The sequence below is a fragment of the Penicillium coprophilum genome, assembly GCF_028826855.1.
Source record: "Penicillium coprophilum strain IBT 35676 chromosome Unknown utg000001l_segment0_segment0, whole genome shotgun sequence".
Lineage (NCBI taxonomy): Eukaryota > Fungi > Ascomycota > Eurotiomycetes > Eurotiales > Aspergillaceae > Penicillium > Penicillium coprophilum.
Window position 1 is genome coordinate 2,226,493 of NW_026622720.1, and position 18,762 is coordinate 2,245,254.

Below are 18,762 nucleotides of genomic sequence, written 5' to 3' on the forward strand. Positions count from 1 at the left end.
AAACAAAGACAATTGTTCAATCGGAGCAGGTGCAGCGAGGGTGATTGTGAGAATGCAAATCGTTTGTGGCATACTCTTCACAAAACTCATCTCACGCCCCGGATTTCTCAGGGATATCCATGTCGTCTGCCCTTGCTTGTTTATCGACGCGGGGGGGGGCTTATTTTGCCGCTGCTTATCTGGGGGCGGTGTATCTATGGCTTTCCGAGTCCAACAACGTTGTACCCTCCGGGTGTCGAGTTGCAAGGAAAGGCTCCAAGTTATCAATTGGACTTGATATTGAGAGTCAGATGCTAGGATACACCATATCCAATTCTCTCCTGGAAGTTCCATCATTTCAACTCTCAAATTTGATATTTTCTTAAGTGGGAATGTTCGAATGGAAGCATGTTTGTACTTTTGTTTTTGATATAATCGTCAATTGTGTATTGTGGGCATAAAAAAATAAGAATTATATGACACTTGCTACGTTCTGGGGTTGTATCGATCGGAGAGCAGGTCGCTGTACATCGTTGTATAAAGTCTACATAGAGGCACCTTGATTATATAGATCGCACGACTTCGCTAAATAACAATTAGTTCTTTCATATCCCAACCTCACTACTCTTGAGAGAAACCGTCAGACAAAGATTGGACATGAAAAGTACTTGTGAGACCGCAATACAAAAAGTGATGTGTATAACCGGTTTCCTTATTGGGAACATCAAACCAATTAATCCTATGTTAATGTTCCAACCTCTTCCCATCTCCTTATGCAGAAGTAGCTCTACAAATTTACACTACTTCGGTACTCTCCATACATATCTTTGTTTTCATGTTTCGTAAGTTGGTACCACATTGATTATCATGATTCATTGTATGGTTTCCAGGCAAGCTTTGGTATTAGGCCTCAAGGTTGGCAATAACAACTGAAAAGCCTCTTAGATTGAGAGATACCCCCGGAAATGACAAATCCCAGCCTGGGAACAAAGGGTAAGATCCCACGGGATCCAATTCATTTCCATCAACGCCTTTACAGAAACCTAGAAAACATTGCAGCGTGATGGTAAGACGAAAAGATCAAGACAGTAAGAGTATTACTCTTCCACATATCCAATCATCACAGTGCCGTTCTTCAGTCCTGCATCTGCAATGCTGGTGTTAAGTTGATCAATGAGATTGCGTCCCATGCTATTCAGGTCAAACTCAAGCCCGGCCTTATCTTCCAAGGGAGGATCGGCCTTGAGCCACTCATAGATTCTCTGAACGGGATCAGACAACGAAAAGCGTCGAATGACTCTACCAGACGGGTGTCGGAACTGGATGCGTGTAGTTGTGGCCGGGTCCGCAGCAGGTTCAGTGTGTGGTTGATCGCTGGGGATGGACGCGAATGGGGAGGCTACGGCAGCGGGCTCCGGTTCGTCCATGATGACATCTTCCTCACCGGTAGCCCTACCCTTGCCTTTAACATTGTCCGTACTGCGCGTCAAGTCATCGGGGTCTTCGAGTGTCGGACCAGCTTCTGCTGCACCCCCAAGGCTGTTTCTCATTGCCATCTCCATCATCTCCTCCTCGGTCATGGCATCAACGCTCTTGTCTTTTTTGTCGGATTTGCGCTTGGCGACAGGGTTACGCACATTGCGATTTAAGCTGTAGCGATCCAGGAATTCGTGAAGTTGCATGAGAAAGTCGGCGGGCTTGACCAAAGGCGGTCCAGACCAGATCTTCATTTGTTCACCAGTTCGAGGGTCGATAATAGCAATGTGTGGGTAATTGTCGGAGACGTCGCTTCCCTGAAAGTAATATTGGAGGTAGGAAGACGCGCGGGGGTCATCTTTCGAGTACTGCAGGAAAATGAAATGTTCCTTGACGGTATCTTGCACTCCACGGTCCTTCCACAAATCACGGTTCAGAACCTGGCAGTCAAAAATTGATGCATCCTGAACATTGACAAGTAGCCATTTCTCGGTTTCCTTTCCCTCGTCGCGCGCCACATCCCAAGGCAGTCGTGACATGATCTCGAAAGGCGGACGGTACATTTCAGCGAGCATATTGGATTTGGATGATGTATCCGATGCGCCCCCAGTCATGGCAGAGAGTTCTTCACGACGAGTTTCATCACCGCCGGTCCATATCGAAGATGGCTCTCGCTGGTTGAAGATTCCGACCCGGCCTAGAGAGAGGTGTCAGTTCAAGGTAGTAGAAATTTCGAAACCACCAAACAGCACCTACCTCCTCGTTGACGAGCTCGTAGTTGGCTGAGAATATTGGCGTGCATGTCGTCGCCACTGTCATAGTCCGCTCCGGGCCCCACCAAAGTCTCCGTTGTCCGCGCCAACGGCGCCCTCACCTCATCTTCATTATCTGGACCACCTGGACCGCCGTACATTTCCTCCTGAAGCCGCCGAGCCATAGCCTCGTCGTCATCGAATGTTGGCGGGGCGGAGTGTTGGGGGGTATCGTCATCAGTGTCCGAGTCAATATTCACCACCTCGGAATTGTCTGGGATCCCAGGCCGACGAGAAGGCTGAGAAGGTTCACCGGTTAAAGGTGCGCCTCCACTTTCAAAGTAAAGCTGCATGGCCTGTTCAATTTGGAACTCGGTGATCTGCAAATACTGTATAGCCAGCTCCGGCGTGGAGCCGGTAATTTCGGTGAACTGAGCTATCACGTCGTTCTCCATAGTGGCAGCGTGTCGTCTGAGGTTCCTTGAGAAAGAATTTGGTCTTAGAGATGAAAGCTAGACAGGATTGACTTCGGATACCCACTGAATGATTAGGTGTAGTATAAATGGGGCAAAGACTCGGAGGTTGTGTTATGTGGGGAGCGAGATTTGGTGCAAACTACTGCAAACCAGCAGATCACTATGTTATAGGTCCCACAAAAGAGGTTGGTGAGGACTAAGGGGAAAATACAAACAGAAAAGGAATGTCTAGCTTCATGTAGGCTGAAAGAATTTCGTCATCTTTGATTCGGAACGCACATGAGACTATCATCGATACCTGAGGTGGCCCCGGGACCAGTGACGCGGCTGACTAATCCCCGAAGAAGTGCACAAGTGGTAGATATGCCCGACCAAAGCACGCGCGACGCGTCCAGCGCGTTGCACGATAGCCCCCAGCAGTGGAGCTTGCCAATTACATTTCCTAACTGGGCGCTGGGCCCTCTTTCCTGACATTCTTCCTAACTTCAACGGAAACTGCGATTGTTGTTCTTATCTTGTTTTTTGTTTACGTCAAGCCATGGCAGGAACAGTCTTAGGAAAGCGCACTCGTGCTGTGGAAGCAGGTAAGATTATCCATCCCACTTTCCTCCCTTATCCTCGATTTCTGACCTTTCTAGCATTGCCGGTACGAACCGCAAGCAAGCGCCGAACAGTCGCTCCCCGAGCTCACCAACAGGATACCGTTCCAACCTCGTTACGGCGAACAAGGTCAACTGTAAATAAAGCGGTCGAACCTGATCAAGAAAATGGCGAGAGCAAGACAGTCCCGGAGAATGTTTCTTCCAAGCATACCTTGCGCGATGACCAGTTCAAATCTCCAGTCAAGATCAATTCGCATTTTACCGTCTCGAAATCAGTAGATGGTAAGCTGGAAAAATTGGGTAGTGCGTCTGAGGCAGCGCTGACCGGATGTGCAGAAGAAATTACGAAACCTATTGAGTTCGAGTTCAAGACTCCTTCAAAATCGCGATTCCGAGATGATCTACCGCAATCACCCATCACCCCTAGGCATCGAGTGCAGGTCGGAGCAAAGGCAGTAACACCGCGCACCCCTCGCCATGCCGATCTTCCCCCGACCCCCAGGCAGAGTGCCACTCCCAAAATTGTGAACTCGGTGTATTCGCAAGCCAGGCAACTGTTCGCCCGGGGTTCCAATTCCGGCCGTTTAGTGGGGCGCGATGCAGAGCGGGAAAAGTTGGTATCTTTTATCACAGAGGGAATGGAATCTCAGAAAGGAGGATGCCTCTATATCAGCGGTCCCCCAGGGACTGGAAAGAGCGCCATGGTCCAGGAAGTGTGTGCAGATCTTGACCTTTCCAACGTCAGAGTTTCACATGTAAACTGTGCAAGCATGCGAATTTCTCGTGATGTTTACAGTAGACTGGTCCAAGATTTCTGTGGGGACTCGGATATGTTCAAGAAGAGCGAGGGAGATCGCTTAAAATCCACGTTCATTCCATCTAAGAAAGGGCAAGATCTGTTCCTGGTCAGTTTGGACGAGATTGACCACCTGCTCAATGGTGATTCAGGGGTTTTGCAGTCACTTTTCGAGTGGTCATTGCAAAGCGAGTCCAGGCTGATGCTAATTGGCATCGCTAACGCCCTTGATTTGACTGACCGATCTCTCCCACAGCTGAAGGCGAAGAATCTCAAGCCTCGCTTGCTGCCGTTCTTGCCGTACAGTGCTGCATCTATCGCAAACGTCATGACCAATCGTCTTCGCTCATTGCTCCCTGCTGGAGCAGAATCCGACCCCAAGCTTGTCCCCTTTGTTCAACCAGCTGCCATCCAACTTTGCTCCAAGAAGGTAGCCTCGCAGACAGGCGATCTCCGCAAGGCCTTTGAGTTGATCAAACGGGCAATCGACGTCATTGAACAAGAGACATTTCAAAAGTTGGATAAGCAAGCTAAGGAAGCCGATAACGTTTCAGTATTGGGAGAGAACGCCAATCTGTCTTCGCCTGCCAAAGTCAACACCGTTCCGAAGCCAACTTCCATGTCAAGCTACACAGTCATCACGGCACCCCGAGCCAGCATCGCCCACATTGCCCGAATCACATCCGCAGCCTTTGGCCAGGGCACTGTTCAACGACTTCAAAGTTTGAACCTACAACAAAAAGCCGCTATCTGCTCCCTGATCGCACTTGAACGCAAACGTCGCCAGCTTGAAGTTCCAAGTACGCCTTCTAAGTCACGTTCTTCTGCTCCCACTATCAAGCAAGCATTCGACACATATTGTGCTTTATGCCGCAATGACAACATTCTTCACCCCTTGACCGCTACTGAGTTCAAAGACGTTCTCAGCAATTTGGAAACAATGGGCCTGGTTGGGGAGTATCAGGGTCGCGGCCGAGGCGGAACTGTCGCAGGCGGCACGGATCCACGCCGTACACCTTCCAAATCTGGTGCGCCTTCGACTCCCCATAAGGCCCTTGACGAACAAGGTCTTGTCTGCTTCGTTTCCCAGCAGGAAATCGAGAGTCAGATTGTTGGTCCCGGAGAAGGAATCCTTCGGCGCCTTCTTCGTGGCGAGGGACTATAATGATCTTCCGTGTCTCTCAAGTCCGTCCACGCAGCATGCCGAACTTTCACTTTTCTTTTCCCGTTTCCCATTCCTGCATTGCGAGAGTCCCATGCGAGGGGCATTTTTGTCATGTTTTAACATTCGTGGAGTTTTCATTTTTGGAGTTGGTAATATCCTTGTCTCACCATTTTTAGCGCCTTTCGATCATGGCTCACCTTGCTGTTGACTTTTCTCTGTCTTGCTCTACTTCGACGTGAACTCATGAGATCTCATACACAAAAACAGATAAAAAGCACAAATGACTTGATCAACGAAATTAAAACAAAGGAGACTTTCCTGTAATCCTAAGCATGCTGTACCCAAGCAGACCAAATGTCCTGGCCATCACCGCACCCATAATATCTTTAAATGAGGGCTTGCGTGTGAAAAGCCCGTGTATATGATTGACTCAAGCCTACAGATTGGTTATACCTGCTTTTCCGGCAAGTTGGAGATTAGCACATGGATTTGGATCCCCGTCCTAGTATATCGAGATTAGGCCTCTGCAAAGCCCAAAGCCCAACCCAACCCAACCCAACCCAACCCAACCCACTAATGGGTTGGGCTATGGGCTTATACACCTTGAGCCCACAGGGCCCATTGAGGCTCATAATGGGCCCCCGTTTTTGATCAAACAATACAAACTTACCAATTTATTACCACTGCATAATTAATACATTTTTGCTGGTTTTTTTGGGTATTTCAATCACCATAAAAGTTGAATATAAAGCTATTTATTCTTCACTTTCTTCCTCCCTTGTAAATCTGTAAGTAAATTCAAAGATAAAAACGATCTCAGTGGTGATAATAGGACGGGGAGAAATACGAAGGAGAGAGGAAGTAGATTTATGGAGAGGAATCAAACTTGATGAAAATCATATATAACTAAGTGAATGGATACCTAGGTAGGTAGGTTGGAACATACGTAAAATACAGTCATTAATCAGCTACTTTATGTATGTCGAGATAATATTAATACAGCGGGATGGGCTTCAATGGGGGCCTTATGGGCTTTGTAGAGGCCTAATCTAGGTAGAGGCATGTGTTAAACACATGCAGACATTACGCAATGTGACGTGCAAACAACAAAGCAAATAATCTAAATTCACATAAATATGAACCATCTCCATACTCAGGATAGGTTGATTTCACAACCACCTATTCTCTACCCTACTAATGACCCTGGTGGGAACAATCTCAAGTCTAGTTGTCAAATCATGGCGCCAGTTGATTTGAGTCAAGCACAGGTGGAAGTCCCTGCTCTCCTGCCTGAGAGCCAGACTAACGACCCTCAGTTGACTAAGGAATCTACAGAAGATTCTGCCGAAACAAGCAAGTCCGTTATACCCTACCTGCTGGAAAAGAGTCCAGAGTTCCGAGAGCTCAGTGAGGTGAGAAAGAGGGTCAGTCACACCAGCTCATATATGATACATACATAATACTCACCATCTTGCTAATAGGGATGGGAAGCCCCGGAAGGCGATAAATACTTCGCGAAAATGCGCCGAAATGCCGACAAGTCTGACAAAACGACATCAGCTTACTTCCATAAGTTGATGAAAACAATAGGACGCGAAATCGATACAGAAACCAATGCTTTTAAAGTCCAACGAGTTGATTCAACTCCACCTGCCATTCTCGACATGTGCATGGCCCCTGGTGCATTCCTTGAGATAGCATTGAAGAAGAACCCAGGCTCACACGCTCTGGCTTTCAGCCTACCTGCCTCCTGTGGGGGGTATAAAAGCCGTCTGCCAAGTGGCTTGAATTTCAAGCGAGTGTTTCTCGACGTGACCATGCTTGCTGTCGACATGGATGCAGGCGAGATCCCCGAAGGGCATGAAGACGCTGAGAACTTTTTGCCCCGACAACTTGAGGAAGACCGGCTTTTTGATTTGGTCATATGTGATGGCCAGGTTTTGAGACAACATTCACGCGCCCCTTATCGAGAGAGCCGGGAAGCAAAAAGACTGGTCACCACGCAGCTTGCTCTGAGTCTTCAGCATCTGAAGCCTGGTGGCACCATAGTCGTTCTTCTGCACAGGCTTGAAGCATGGAATACTGTGAATCTCATTTGGACGTTTCATAAGATCTCGTCGGTCCGGCTTTTCAAGCCAAAGAGCGGTCACGCTAAGCGATCATCTTTTTACATGGTTGCTACCGATGTTGACAGCCGACATCCAGAGGCTATTGAAGCGGTCAAGCGGTGGAAGATAATGTGGTGGGTTGCTACGTTTGCCTCCGATGAAGAATATGGCAAGGTGGTCTTGGATGAAGACCCATCTGTAGATACATTGCTCGCGGACTTTGGGTTGGAACTCGTGATGTTGGGCAAGGCAATTTGGAAGATACAGGCCAATGCGTTGGCTGATGCACCATTTATGAAGAATTCGAAGTAACCCACAGACAGACAACATCACCAACTGATTGATTTGAATTGACTGTTGCTACCAGCCCATTGGTTCTGAACGTACAAGACTATGTGACTTAGGACTTGGATCGAACAAAAGGACTGAGGTCTACAAAAGTAACGCTTATGTAAAGCTCAAATTTATACATTAAGCAGGATATAACATTCCAGTCTCAGAGCGTCACAAATTTTCATGTACAACGTCCCCAGTTTGGTTTGACTACGTTGCCCCAGCGGACATTGATTATCTTCCCTAACTGTCTTCTATGCTCACGAAATCATTCCGATGTGAAGTCGCACTTACCCAAAACCCACTGCTTGATATGGCTGGAGCACGTGCCTGTCAAACTTTCCCATGAAGCTCGTCGAGGAGAAGAGTTTCCTCTTGACATCTTCACCACTGGTGCAACATGGCATTTCTGGGAACATTCCTTGTTCTTTGCATGGCCAGTGTGCTTTGCCTCATGCTTTTTGCCTCGCTGCAAGTGCTTTCCAAACATCACTCTCATTGTGGACTATGCTGACCTCTCGTAGTCGTTCAACAGGCCTGTTACTACAAGCGATTGGATATGAACACAAAGCTCCTGCCATATCCTCGGCTGTCAATAAGCAATATCGGGCACAAGTCTTCCTTCATCTACATGAGAATGCCCTGGAGATCATTGATAGGCATTTCTGGATGTGGTTCCGGTTTAACTTCGTCATATACGCCATTTCCCTCATCTGGATTGAAATCGTTATCCCTCTTCTCATACCGCGTGTACAGAGAGCCTACAGGTAGTGCTCTTCAATTGGCTTCGTTTGATTTCGAACATACAAAGCTAAATACCGACACAGGGGTTTCTATCGATATTGGTTCCCAGATCCCCCCCAAAGATGAGGGCCCACAACAAAACGATCTGCTGCGGTGCTTGGCCAAATTTTTCTCGACCCAATGTTGAGAAAATGAAGGAAAGTTGAACCCATTGGCCAATACAAAGTCTTTTCGTGCGTGTTTTATCCGTGAGCAGCAAATGTGGTTAACTGGGCAATGATTTTTATGAAATGAGAGTTTTACCTCGATAGTCAGACAAGGAATGAAAATGGATCTTCCTTTTTCTGTATCGCAAAGCCGATTCAGGTTTTATATAGGGCTTCATTGATGTATGCGTAATTGTTAGAGATCCCCTTTCCATGGAGTGATCGAAACCACAACCTGTGTAAGAACAACAATGCAACCTTCGAACATTTCCTTCTCTAAATATCCCAATCATCAATGTTTCTGTCCATTACAAACTTCCCATCCCCACAAGACAAAATGCCCCCACGCCTTATCGTTGAACCCCACTATCGGCTCACATAAATCCGCCGTCGAGATCTCTGTCCTTGACCCCTTTTCATTCTGTTAAACCTGTCAAATATGGATTATTCTCTGCAGAATCACGCTTCCTACATTGGCCGTTCGGTCTCCGAGCTTCCTACCCCAGCTCTCATCCTAAGCAAGCCCGTACTGGAGCAGAACATCCAGATCTTGCTAGATGATGTCAAACAGTTGGGAATTGAGTTTCGGCCCCATGTCAAAACACTCAAGGTACCGTTTCCACCCCAACATTGACCTTCAAGCGATGTACTAATATCGTTGGACATGTAGTGTACTGAGGTGACTCGCATGATGCTGGGCGACGGCATACACCGTCGCATCGTCGCATCAACCCTATCCGAGATCCGGGGTTGCCTCGATCTAGTCAAGGAAGGCAAACTAGACGAGGTGCGTTGTGGGACATACTCTTCAATGAGATTGCATCAGCTAAGCCCCATAACAGTGTCTCTACGGCTTACCCGTCTCAGCCAGCGCCCTACCTTTCCTCCAGACTTTAAACGAATCCCTAAAGATCATCCTAATGATCGACAGCGAGCAACAGGTAGATCTCCTCGAATCCTACGCCTCCAAATCGCCTTCTCCCCTAGCGCCATGGCCCGTCTTCATCAAGATCGACGTCGGCTCCCAGCGCGCAGGAATGGTCACCGACTCACCATCCCTCCCAACATTGATCCAGCGCATCGAGTCATCGTCTGCAGCTACCGTATACGGTTTCTACTGCCATGCCGGGCATTCATATGCATGTCGTACGGAGGATGCCGCAGCTGCGGTTCTCCAGAGCGAAGTCGAGGGCGTAGCGGAAGCAGCTAGAGTCCTGGTCGACGGGAAATCCAATCGAAGGGTCGTGGTGTCGGTGGGATCAACGCCCACAGCACACGTGGTGAGAAGACTCCAGGGGGTATTGCTCGAGGGGATGGAGTTGGAGTTACATGCTGGTATGTTTTGATTCGTGATAACCAACCCCGCGTAGTCTACCGCAGGACATGAAACCGGAGAAACTGACATAGACGCTAGGAAACTACCCAACCAACGACCTGCAGCAAGTCTCGACGTCTCTCGTGGAACCGACGCAGCAGGCGGTGCGCATTCTCGCTGATGTCTGCAGCGTGTATCCCGATCGCAACGAGGCGCTCATCAACGCGGGGACTATCGCGCTCTCGAAAGAGACAGGCGAGTTCCCCGGGTATGGGGTGGTTGTTGATCGAGCGCAGTGGAGCGTTGTGCGGATGTCGCAGGAGCATGGGATTCTGGGGTGGGCGGAGTCAGATCAGACGCACAGACTTGTTGAGAAGACGGGATCGAAGTCTAGTGATGGGGATAAGGTGGAGGATGCGTTTACTGTTGGGGATAAGGTTTTGCTTTATATTCAGCATGCTTGCATTACGGCTGCTATGCATTATGCTTATTATGTTGTTGATGAGCAGGATATTGTTCGGGAAACTTGGGTTCCGTGGAAGGGATGGTGATTGTTGGGGGGTTTGATGTGGGTTTTATAGAATGGCTGGTGTTTGTGTCTTTCGTGTATGTTGAAGTATGTATATTAAAGGAGAGAATTCGAGCAGTAGATCAGACAATTTATAGAGGGATTTTTCCATGCTTGACATTTTGTTATTTGGTTTGGATGACTTGTAGTATATCAGATATCCAAAATGGTGTGTATATCGCCCAGTCCAGTAGTACATCTTCAAACGAGTTGATATAACAGAGTTGGTAGATAGCATTTCGATTGATCAGTATGTTAAGCGGTAGGTATAGTTACGAAGATTAAATTGAGTATCTTGTAGATCATGATCATGAATTGATTAAGTATCAATGAGGAGAGAAAATTCGTCAACTAAAAGTCAACCCCGAATGCGAGTGAGATGTGGATATTTTGTGAGCCCATAACCAACCCATCCAGAGATAAAACGAGGAACAAGTAGTAGAAGAAAAGAATTATGCACAGGAGAACATATGTGAATGGGTATCATGCAAACTTGGCGGAACAAGACCCGTGCGAAAAAAGCGTGGCAGCCTGACTATTTCCATGGCCGAGTTGCTTTTCGTCGCGGGTCATAAGGCCCATCGAGATAGGATTCAAGTAATGCGTAAACAGGATCAAAATCCACGAAGAAAGAAAAAAACGATAAGAAATTATGGTAGAACGTAAAAGGCGTTGTGACTGGGTAATTTTTTGGTTGATCGTGGGAATCGTCAAGTCATAATGGGAGAACGATAATCAAGACAGCTGATTAGAGGATGTTGGAGTTTTTGAGATTTTATTGGCGGGAGGAGTCAATTGAAGGGGCGCGAGAAGGGGCGCGCGAGGGAACAGGCGAGATAGCAGGCGATTGCCCAGTGACGAGGTCGTCAGTGGTAAAGCGTGGCAACCGGCCGTGTGTAGATCGATTGGAGGAGATGGTGGAGCGAGTAGAACTGCTGTCCAGTCGCAAGGAATCTATGCGCTCCAGATTTTCGTAGTCGGGGAGTGGAGAGCCATTGTAGTCCTCAATAAAGCTGTGGGCGCCATCGGGCTTGGTATAACTAGGGGGGCTTGCGGGGACATCCTCATAGATTGGAGGCATCTCCTCGTCCCAGCTAATGCCAAGACCACCACGCTGAGTGACGTGGAGGTGGAACTGCATGCGAAGCACACGCGCGGCACCAGTTGGAGTGATGAGGCGGGTGTTGCCGTTGGGGCAAAACTCCTCAGCCACGATGAGCTCGATGACGAGGTTGTGCTTGACTTCCAGACCACCCGGGGCATCCATGTCGCAGACGGCATTGGCAGCCGGGTTGATGTTCGCATCGAACTGCATGGTGATCTCACCACCAGCGGTGTCAAAGTCGGTCTTCCAGCCAGTCTTCTCCTCGTTGTGTCCGATGACGCGAGTCTCCTGGTGCAAAACACCCTTGCCTTCGCCGCCAATCTTGTGAGCGTGCTTCTGGCATGCAGTGGATACAATCTTCTGTTGCTCCTCAATGCGCCACATCATCTTTCGAAGACGCCAGCGGGTCTGGGTCTTTTCACCCTTGTCGACCACACCGCTCAAGGTCATCTCGACAGGGAAGTTTCCGATTGGGTAAACGACGGATGGCAACACAATGCGGCCAGTGAGATTAGTGGGGGGAAGATGCGGATGGAGGACTTGTCTGGCCCGGGAAGCAAAGACCGACTAATGTCCAGAGGCAGCTTGAGGCTATATTCCTCTCCGGTGATGCTGCGTGCATGCGCCAGTAGGAAGTATTCTATTTGGCCCAAGACACCATTGCAAGAAGCAGGAAGATGGCCAGGGAACAAGTAGCTGAAGGGGAAATCATGATCCCCTCCTTTGAGGTGAAGATCCTCGGTGATGAAGTTCCACTGGGTCAACTCTTCGGTGCGACTAGCACAGTGGGAGCAGTGATTGGAGACAGGCTTCTTGGTGGTGGTCTTGTGGACGAGCCGTACATCGAACTGACTCAAGATGACTCCATCAGTCAGCTCAGGGACTGCAATGCGCAAGCGTCCAGAGAAGAGTGCGCCAGTAGAGCTGGCAGGCGGGCCATAGCAGACCAGTGGCGGGGACTCGATCAGAACATCCAGCTTCGCCGCTGGTGGGTGCACTTCATGGCTGGAGCGCTCCTTGGAACGTGCTACCCGTCCTGAGCTGCGGCGCTTTTCTTTGCTGTGGTCTCGGAGAGGATGAATCAAGTGATCCATGGTGAAGGATAGACGGCGGTCTGGGGATCGTGCGCGATCTGACTTGTGAGCTGGCTTCTTTGCATGTCCGGGAATCTCATTGACGGAGACGGTTGACGAGGAGTTGGAGTGACTGGGGGTTGAGGTGACTGATGAGTGTAAGGAACTCATCAGGTTGGGAATCAGACGGCCCGGCATCTTGGCTATGGTGTGGAGGTCCAATTAGATGTGATAGGATCTCGATGTTCAAGAGGCAGTACGGTGATGAAATAATTGAGAATCAGATGAAGCAATCCAGCACATAATAGTTCTCTGAAAAAGTATGGGAAGATCTACCAAAAAAGATTTTCAGCTTGTTCAGTGCGCAACCCGCCGCTTTTGAATGGCAAGAACAATCATGTGCTAATTCACTGAATCCGTGGAAAACTAAAAAGTAAACCAGGAAAAATTGAATTTTCTTTGGAATTTTGGAATTTTTCTTTTTTTTTCTAATTTTTCCACTGCTGTTTCCACTTGCCAGGTACCGGCGCATTCAATTAGAAAAAGAAAAGAAAAGAAAAGAATTCGGAAGTGGGGCGTGGGACAGCGTCATTGTGGAGTCTGACAATACACATACTGTGTCATGACCAAAAATACTGCATTCGTGATCTGACCCCTCCAAGGTCCCTATATTTTGATTCAATTTGTTTGTTATTCTGAGATCATCGGGCTTATTTGAACCTTGGAAGTCGCAATTCTACCCGTGTATGCCTCATTCAAGGCATGGGTGTATTCAAAGTTTCTTAGATCAAACAGGCCTAAGACGTTATTCCATTGCCCAGATAATATATCTTAGAATATCGGATATAGGGACACATATAAACTACATAAATTACACGCCTCAAATTTGCCATCGCCTGACTTTGACTTCTACCCCACATTTTGAACAGTGTATACATTATACTTCGATTACAGAGGAACCATCAATAAAAATCCGAGCTAGACCCTATCAGGGCAGTCAATGGGAGCACATGATGCCACTCTTAGCTCCCTCGTAAAACGGCCGTGCGCAATGACTCACGATGTACCGGTTCGGCTAAACCGGTCGGATAGGTTGGCGATGGCCTAATCGGCTTGTATGGTGAATACAACAGATTGCAGATGGCTTTGCTTAGCATGTGGGCTTTGCTTGAAACCTTAGGTATATATCACATACAACGTAGGCAATGTGACCAATGTGACCAATGACAGGATCTATACTTGTAGAGTAAGACGGAAGTACTACCCCGGCTTGAGATTATCAAGCACCGTATAACCGTATAGCCCGACGGGACACACGGAGATGTGCCCGATGAGGTGTCTTTTTTTAATTGCTACGGAGTAGTGTTTTGACTTCCTAGGTTAGAAATGCCACGACTTGCGTATCATGTTTCATGGTCGAGTTCCATATTTTGTAAACATCTATTAATATCAATATCTCCTGGACTACAGCAGATGTAGCTAATCCAAGGTTAGGCCAAGCCATCACGTGGCGTGATGGCGTTAGAATGACAGTCATGGACCACACATTCCACATGTCCAGACCTAGGTAAATGACAAACAATACCATACTGGGTCATTACCGTACCGGCCATCATCTCCTTCCAAGGTTCCAGAGGATCTTCGACTAGCGTCGCCCTAAATATGGCCAATCCACCTTTCCGCATTGGGATAACAAAACGCGATGGAAAAGGACCCTTCACGGAGCTCCACCGTGAAAATTTTTTCTTTTTTCCTTTTTTTTTTTCGTTCTGACCGCCCAAATTGTTCAGTCGTCTGATCTATAAAAGTGGACTACGGTGGATTTGACTCTTTACGGACGGGAAGCAGTCCCTTTCTTGAGGCCACGGGACTCGCCTATCCTGTACGCCCTCTACCCCGCACTGCAAGCCTTGACTTTTGCGGGGGTCTGAGAGATCCGTGAAATTGAAGAGACATGAAGCATCTCGACTATCAGATATCAAACTGAACAATGAACATCCAAAAACAAAAGGTTCTAGCCCTTTCACTGTCAAGATATGATCCGTGCTCCCAAGGTTGCTCCATAGCGAATCATCATCCCCGCCACGTACACTAATTACCTAACAACAACAACGTCGTCAGGAGGTAACCGCTCATCCTCACCTATAAGCATCGAGCTCGCGCGCAGGGTGCCCAGGTACTGGAACTGCACGGACATGTGGTGTACATGCAGGAGCTTGAAGAATTGCGGCTTATTTGGGCTCGTGCATCGGGTCAGGATTCCTGACTCGCCCGCTTGTATGGACCCGTACAGATGAGACGTTTCCTCGGAACTCTGGTAGTGAGCTGAGGATAGTGATCACGCCATAGCGTGCGTTGTACCTGTCTCGGGCTTGGAGACCTACGGTGATGCCATTCGGGTGCCTTCTTGCACTGGGCACGTCAGCTCTTGCATCGGAGATTTTAATGATTTGCGTAGAGGTAGATCGATCTACCTAGCTCAGCTCTATTGTATGATGCGCAACATTGTCCTGATCTAGGTAATAAGAAGTAGTGATCAAGTTATCGACGGATCAAGTAGGTCCATGCTATCTCCTTGCTCTTTCTCCCTGGACTGGCCGCAAGAGGTATACCAATGTCGAGGCTAGAAAATAGTCATGGTCAATAACCTTGATCAACGGCTCGGAAATCACGATCGCAAATCAGTGGCTGTCGACCGGTGGCTCGTCGGATGGACTAGCCAATAATTGTTGCTAAAAGGGGCATCGGCAAACGTCTCAGGCGAACTTCCTGTTTCGGGGCGATCTCGGCTTGCTTCTCCGATCTCTCTCCGCCCTTTTTTCAGCGTTTGTTTTGTCTAATTATTCGCCGAATTTGACTCCTTCGAGAAAAATTACAAAGTACAATCGTGGAGAAATATGGTCCAATATGCTCCCGCACATTCAGCCATATGCCAAAGAATAACGCCATCTCGTCATAAGACAGTGTAGATAGCCCTAAGCAGAGGTGATGCACATTGTGTAACTCCGAAATTACTTTCTTTTTTTCCAACTATTTGAATTTCTGAATGGTGCGATTTAAACCCGCAGAGCTAAAACTGATTGAGATTCAATATAAATGGAAAAAGTCCCGGAGAATGGCCGGGTCCGCTTAAGCGCGGGAAAGCAGAAATTTTCTGTCATCCACTCGGAACTTTATACTCGGCCCGTTGTAACGTGAGATCTTTAGCCTCACGGCCCGCTGTGGTAACGTCTTGTCCTTGGTTCACTCTCTGCGCTGGGTGTTCTTTCCCTTGGCTTAAAGAATGTATGTGTACAGATTGTATCGCGCTGTGGAATTGCATCCACCTTTGATGGGGCCAGAAACCGTACTTTCGATTTTTTTTTTCTAGTTCTCGTCGGAGACCGCCGTTTCTTGGGGTAACAATTAGCTAAAATTTAGCTTGGCAGTGCCCAAGTGAGGCGATCGTTATACCGGCTAGCCGATTTGATATTGCAATGTCTTCGATTTGGCTGGCGGTGTGGCAAGATTTGGCGCGAGAATTAATGTAGTATTGGTACTGGGCCAGGCTCGTCTATCAAAAACAAGAACTATATGTTGGTATCGTTGTTGGCCGACCCAAGCGATATGATACGAGGCGCATGTAGCTTTGGTTTAAGCCTTGTATGACTCAAGAATATAATTTCAAACCCTTTTATATTGGCGTCCCAGGTCTTATCAGATCTTCAATAGAACCGTAAGCAGGCAGTTTGATACATTAGAGCAAAGTTTAATCCTGTTTTTCCTCAATGGCGCGGCCCTGTGGGACTTGTTGGTCTTGGCTAGTTTGTCCAAGGGTATTACTGCTAAGACTCGAATTTGTTTATAAGGAGGGAGATGCTTACTCAGGTCCTCCGTATACGGAGTATAGATAATAGATATAATAACAAGTGAGAATTCGGTTCGGGGCACGTATAGGGTCAGTCTTGCGGTTGAGAAACCCGACTCTCAGGGACATACCATTAAATGGATGTATTGTAAATGGCCTAGTGACAGTATATCTTTTCAATATTCACTGCAGAAGCAAGATCATGTTCCTACGAGGCATTATGTATAATTGCAAGGACTACTATATTTCCTTTCTGTTAGTACCTATATACGAGAGTAGACGGCCGCTTATGGGGTCTTACAATGTCTTATAGGTCTTTTCGGCGGGCTTCTCACATATTCTCCTTAGATATCTTCAAGATAATCTTCCCCCATTCCATTCTTATAGGTAGGCGACAGAAGAAGGTGGAAAAGGCATACCTTGTGTAAGAGACTTTTCTATATATAACTTCCGATAATGACTGATGGTGAGGATATTTGTGCTTGATGTTCCTTACTCAGGCTCGACGAAACGAGATAGACTTCTCAATTGCTTTTCTTAGATCTTCATCACATATGTATCGCGAGGGACAAATAAATTGACATTACACATAAATTGTAGCCAAGAATATTTGATGGGCAAGACATGGTTGTGCGGAGCACTTAGAAATGTCACTCTCATATCATATTATCTAAACTGACCGATCAAGCAGAAAAGAGAAGAGAAGAGAAGAGAAAGAGAAGCTGTTAAAGCATTGTACGAATACTTCATGTATACGGCATATAGAAAGCCGACACGTGACCCGGTGATGGATCGTCATAGGAATCACTTGAGCTTCCCCTATTCCGGATGGGAGCTCAAGCCACCGTGTTCTTTCTGAGATTGCTCCAGCATCATGGGGTTCATTGTTACTTATCCCCAGAAGTAGTTGACCCCTGCATCAACACGAGTGGGATGATTCGCATTTCCCCATCATACACATGCTTTGGAATTGGTCTATTCTGATCCACTCAATAAACAATTCCACATAACAATCAAGCACCACATGGCACCAGTCTCGGTCCAATTACCACAGCCCCAGAAATAATATAATCGAGCAGCACAATCTGTATCCCCACTCTACATCGACCCTCGATCCTCGGAACAACGGAGAACCGGAACTAGGAACCCCACGAAATCTCCAGACAACCCATCCAAACCCGCCAACCACACCAATTGAACACCACAATGTCGACCTCATTCAACTGGACCGCATTGGCAGTAGCCATAACCGCGGTCTTCATATTCTGGACCTTCTCATCAACCTCCTCCTCACCCTTCACACGATCCTTCCCACGCCTCGAAAACAAACGCATCTGCCTCCTAATCGCACACCCAGATGACGAAGCTATGTTCTTCGCGCCCACCGTGTTATCTCTCACCAAGCCCGAGCTCGGCAACCACCTAAAGATCCTCTGTCTCAGCAGCGGCGACGCAGATGGCCTAGGCGAAACGCGCAAAAAAGAGCTCCAGAAATCAGCCAAGCAGCTCGGTCTGCGCAGCGAATCAGACGTCTTCATAGTCGACGACTTGAACCGTTTCCCGGATGGAATGGACAAGGACTGGGACGAGGGCCAGATATCGTCGCTGCTGGCCTCGGCTTTCGCGCCGGAAATGGCTGCGCAGAAGAAGCTGCCCGGCAAGCGTGTCGATCCCAAAAAGGCCCCTACCGCTACTATCGATGTCATCATTACCTTTGACAAGCATGGCATCAGTAATCATCCTAACCATCGCTCGCTGTACCACGGCGCTGTGAACTTCATCCGCGCCCTCATGAAGGAGAAGGCTGGTTTTACTTGCCCTGTCACGCTGTATACCTTGACTACGACGTCCGTGTTCCGCAAATATGCGGGTGTGCTGGATGCGCCGCTTACCATGTTCCTTGGTGTGTGGAGTAATCTTGCTGCTGGGTTGACGGGCTCGAGGCAGAAGGATGCCGCGGCTGGTCCTGTGCGGCTGCTGTTTGTTAGCTCGATAAATGAGTGGTTGATTGCGCAGTCCGCTATGGTCATCTGTCATAAGAGCCAGATGGTTTGGTTCCGGTGGGGGTGGATTACTATTGGGAGATATATGACTGTCAATGACCTTCAACGGGAAAAGGTCTAGGTGACTGGTTATTTCCTTATTCTTGTTTAGGAGCCGCTATGCCCTGGATGAAGGGCTAGCGTTGGATCTGTGCTGCTTTTGCTCAGATCTTGT

General features: G+C 47.9%; 6 protein-coding genes across 6 annotated transcripts; 4 read left to right on the forward strand and 2 right to left on the reverse strand.

The window, feature by feature from the left end:
• Positions 1 to 1,076: 1,076 nt before the first annotated feature.
• Positions 1,077 to 2,662, reverse strand: N7500_000840 (DNA-protein crosslink repair co-factor UBX5; the record flags this gene model as incomplete). Its single annotated transcript, XM_056671986.1, has 2 exons — positions 1,077 to 2,152; positions 2,212 to 2,662. 2 exons carry the CDS (start codon positions 2,660 to 2,662, stop codon positions 1,077 to 1,079), a joined length of 1,527 nt encoding a protein of 508 aa, XP_056537559.1.
• A 559-nt stretch (positions 2,663 to 3,221) lies between these two features.
• Positions 3,222 to 5,246, forward strand: N7500_000841 (AAA family ATPase CDC6; the record flags this gene model as incomplete). Its single annotated transcript, XM_056671987.1, has 3 exons — positions 3,222 to 3,267; positions 3,322 to 3,567; positions 3,622 to 5,246. 3 exons carry the CDS (start codon positions 3,222 to 3,224, stop codon positions 5,244 to 5,246), a joined length of 1,917 nt encoding a protein of 638 aa, XP_056537560.1.
• Positions 5,247 to 6,484: 1,238 nt separating this feature from the next.
• N7500_000842 (uncharacterized protein) lies at positions 6,485 to 7,666 on the forward strand (the record flags this gene model as incomplete). Its single annotated transcript, XM_056671988.1, has 2 exons — positions 6,485 to 6,670; positions 6,728 to 7,666. The coding sequence occupies 2 exons, from the start codon at positions 6,485 to 6,487 to the stop codon at positions 7,664 to 7,666; spliced, it is 1,125 nt and encodes a 374-aa protein (XP_056537561.1).
• Positions 7,667 to 9,076: 1,410 nt separating this feature from the next.
• On the forward strand, positions 9,077 to 10,503 carry N7500_000843 (D-serine ammonia-lyase DSD1; the record flags this gene model as incomplete). Its single annotated transcript, XM_056671989.1, has 4 exons — positions 9,077 to 9,247; positions 9,308 to 9,424; positions 9,480 to 9,972; positions 10,052 to 10,503. 4 exons carry the CDS (start codon positions 9,077 to 9,079, stop codon positions 10,501 to 10,503), a joined length of 1,233 nt encoding a protein of 410 aa, XP_056537562.1.
• A 792-nt stretch (positions 10,504 to 11,295) lies between these two features.
• N7500_000844 (alpha-arrestin) lies at positions 11,296 to 12,896 on the reverse strand (the record flags this gene model as incomplete). Its single annotated transcript, XM_056671990.1, has 2 exons — positions 11,296 to 12,169; positions 12,190 to 12,896. 2 exons carry the CDS (start codon positions 12,894 to 12,896, stop codon positions 11,296 to 11,298), a joined length of 1,581 nt encoding a protein of 526 aa, XP_056537563.1.
• Positions 12,897 to 17,751: 4,855 nt separating this feature from the next.
• N7500_000845 (PIG-L family deacetylase) lies at positions 17,752 to 18,669 on the forward strand (the record flags this gene model as incomplete). Its single annotated transcript, XM_056671991.1, has 1 exon — positions 17,752 to 18,669. One exon carries the CDS (start codon positions 17,752 to 17,754, stop codon positions 18,667 to 18,669), a length of 918 nt encoding a protein of 305 aa, XP_056537564.1.
• Positions 18,670 to 18,762: the final 93 nt, after the last annotated feature.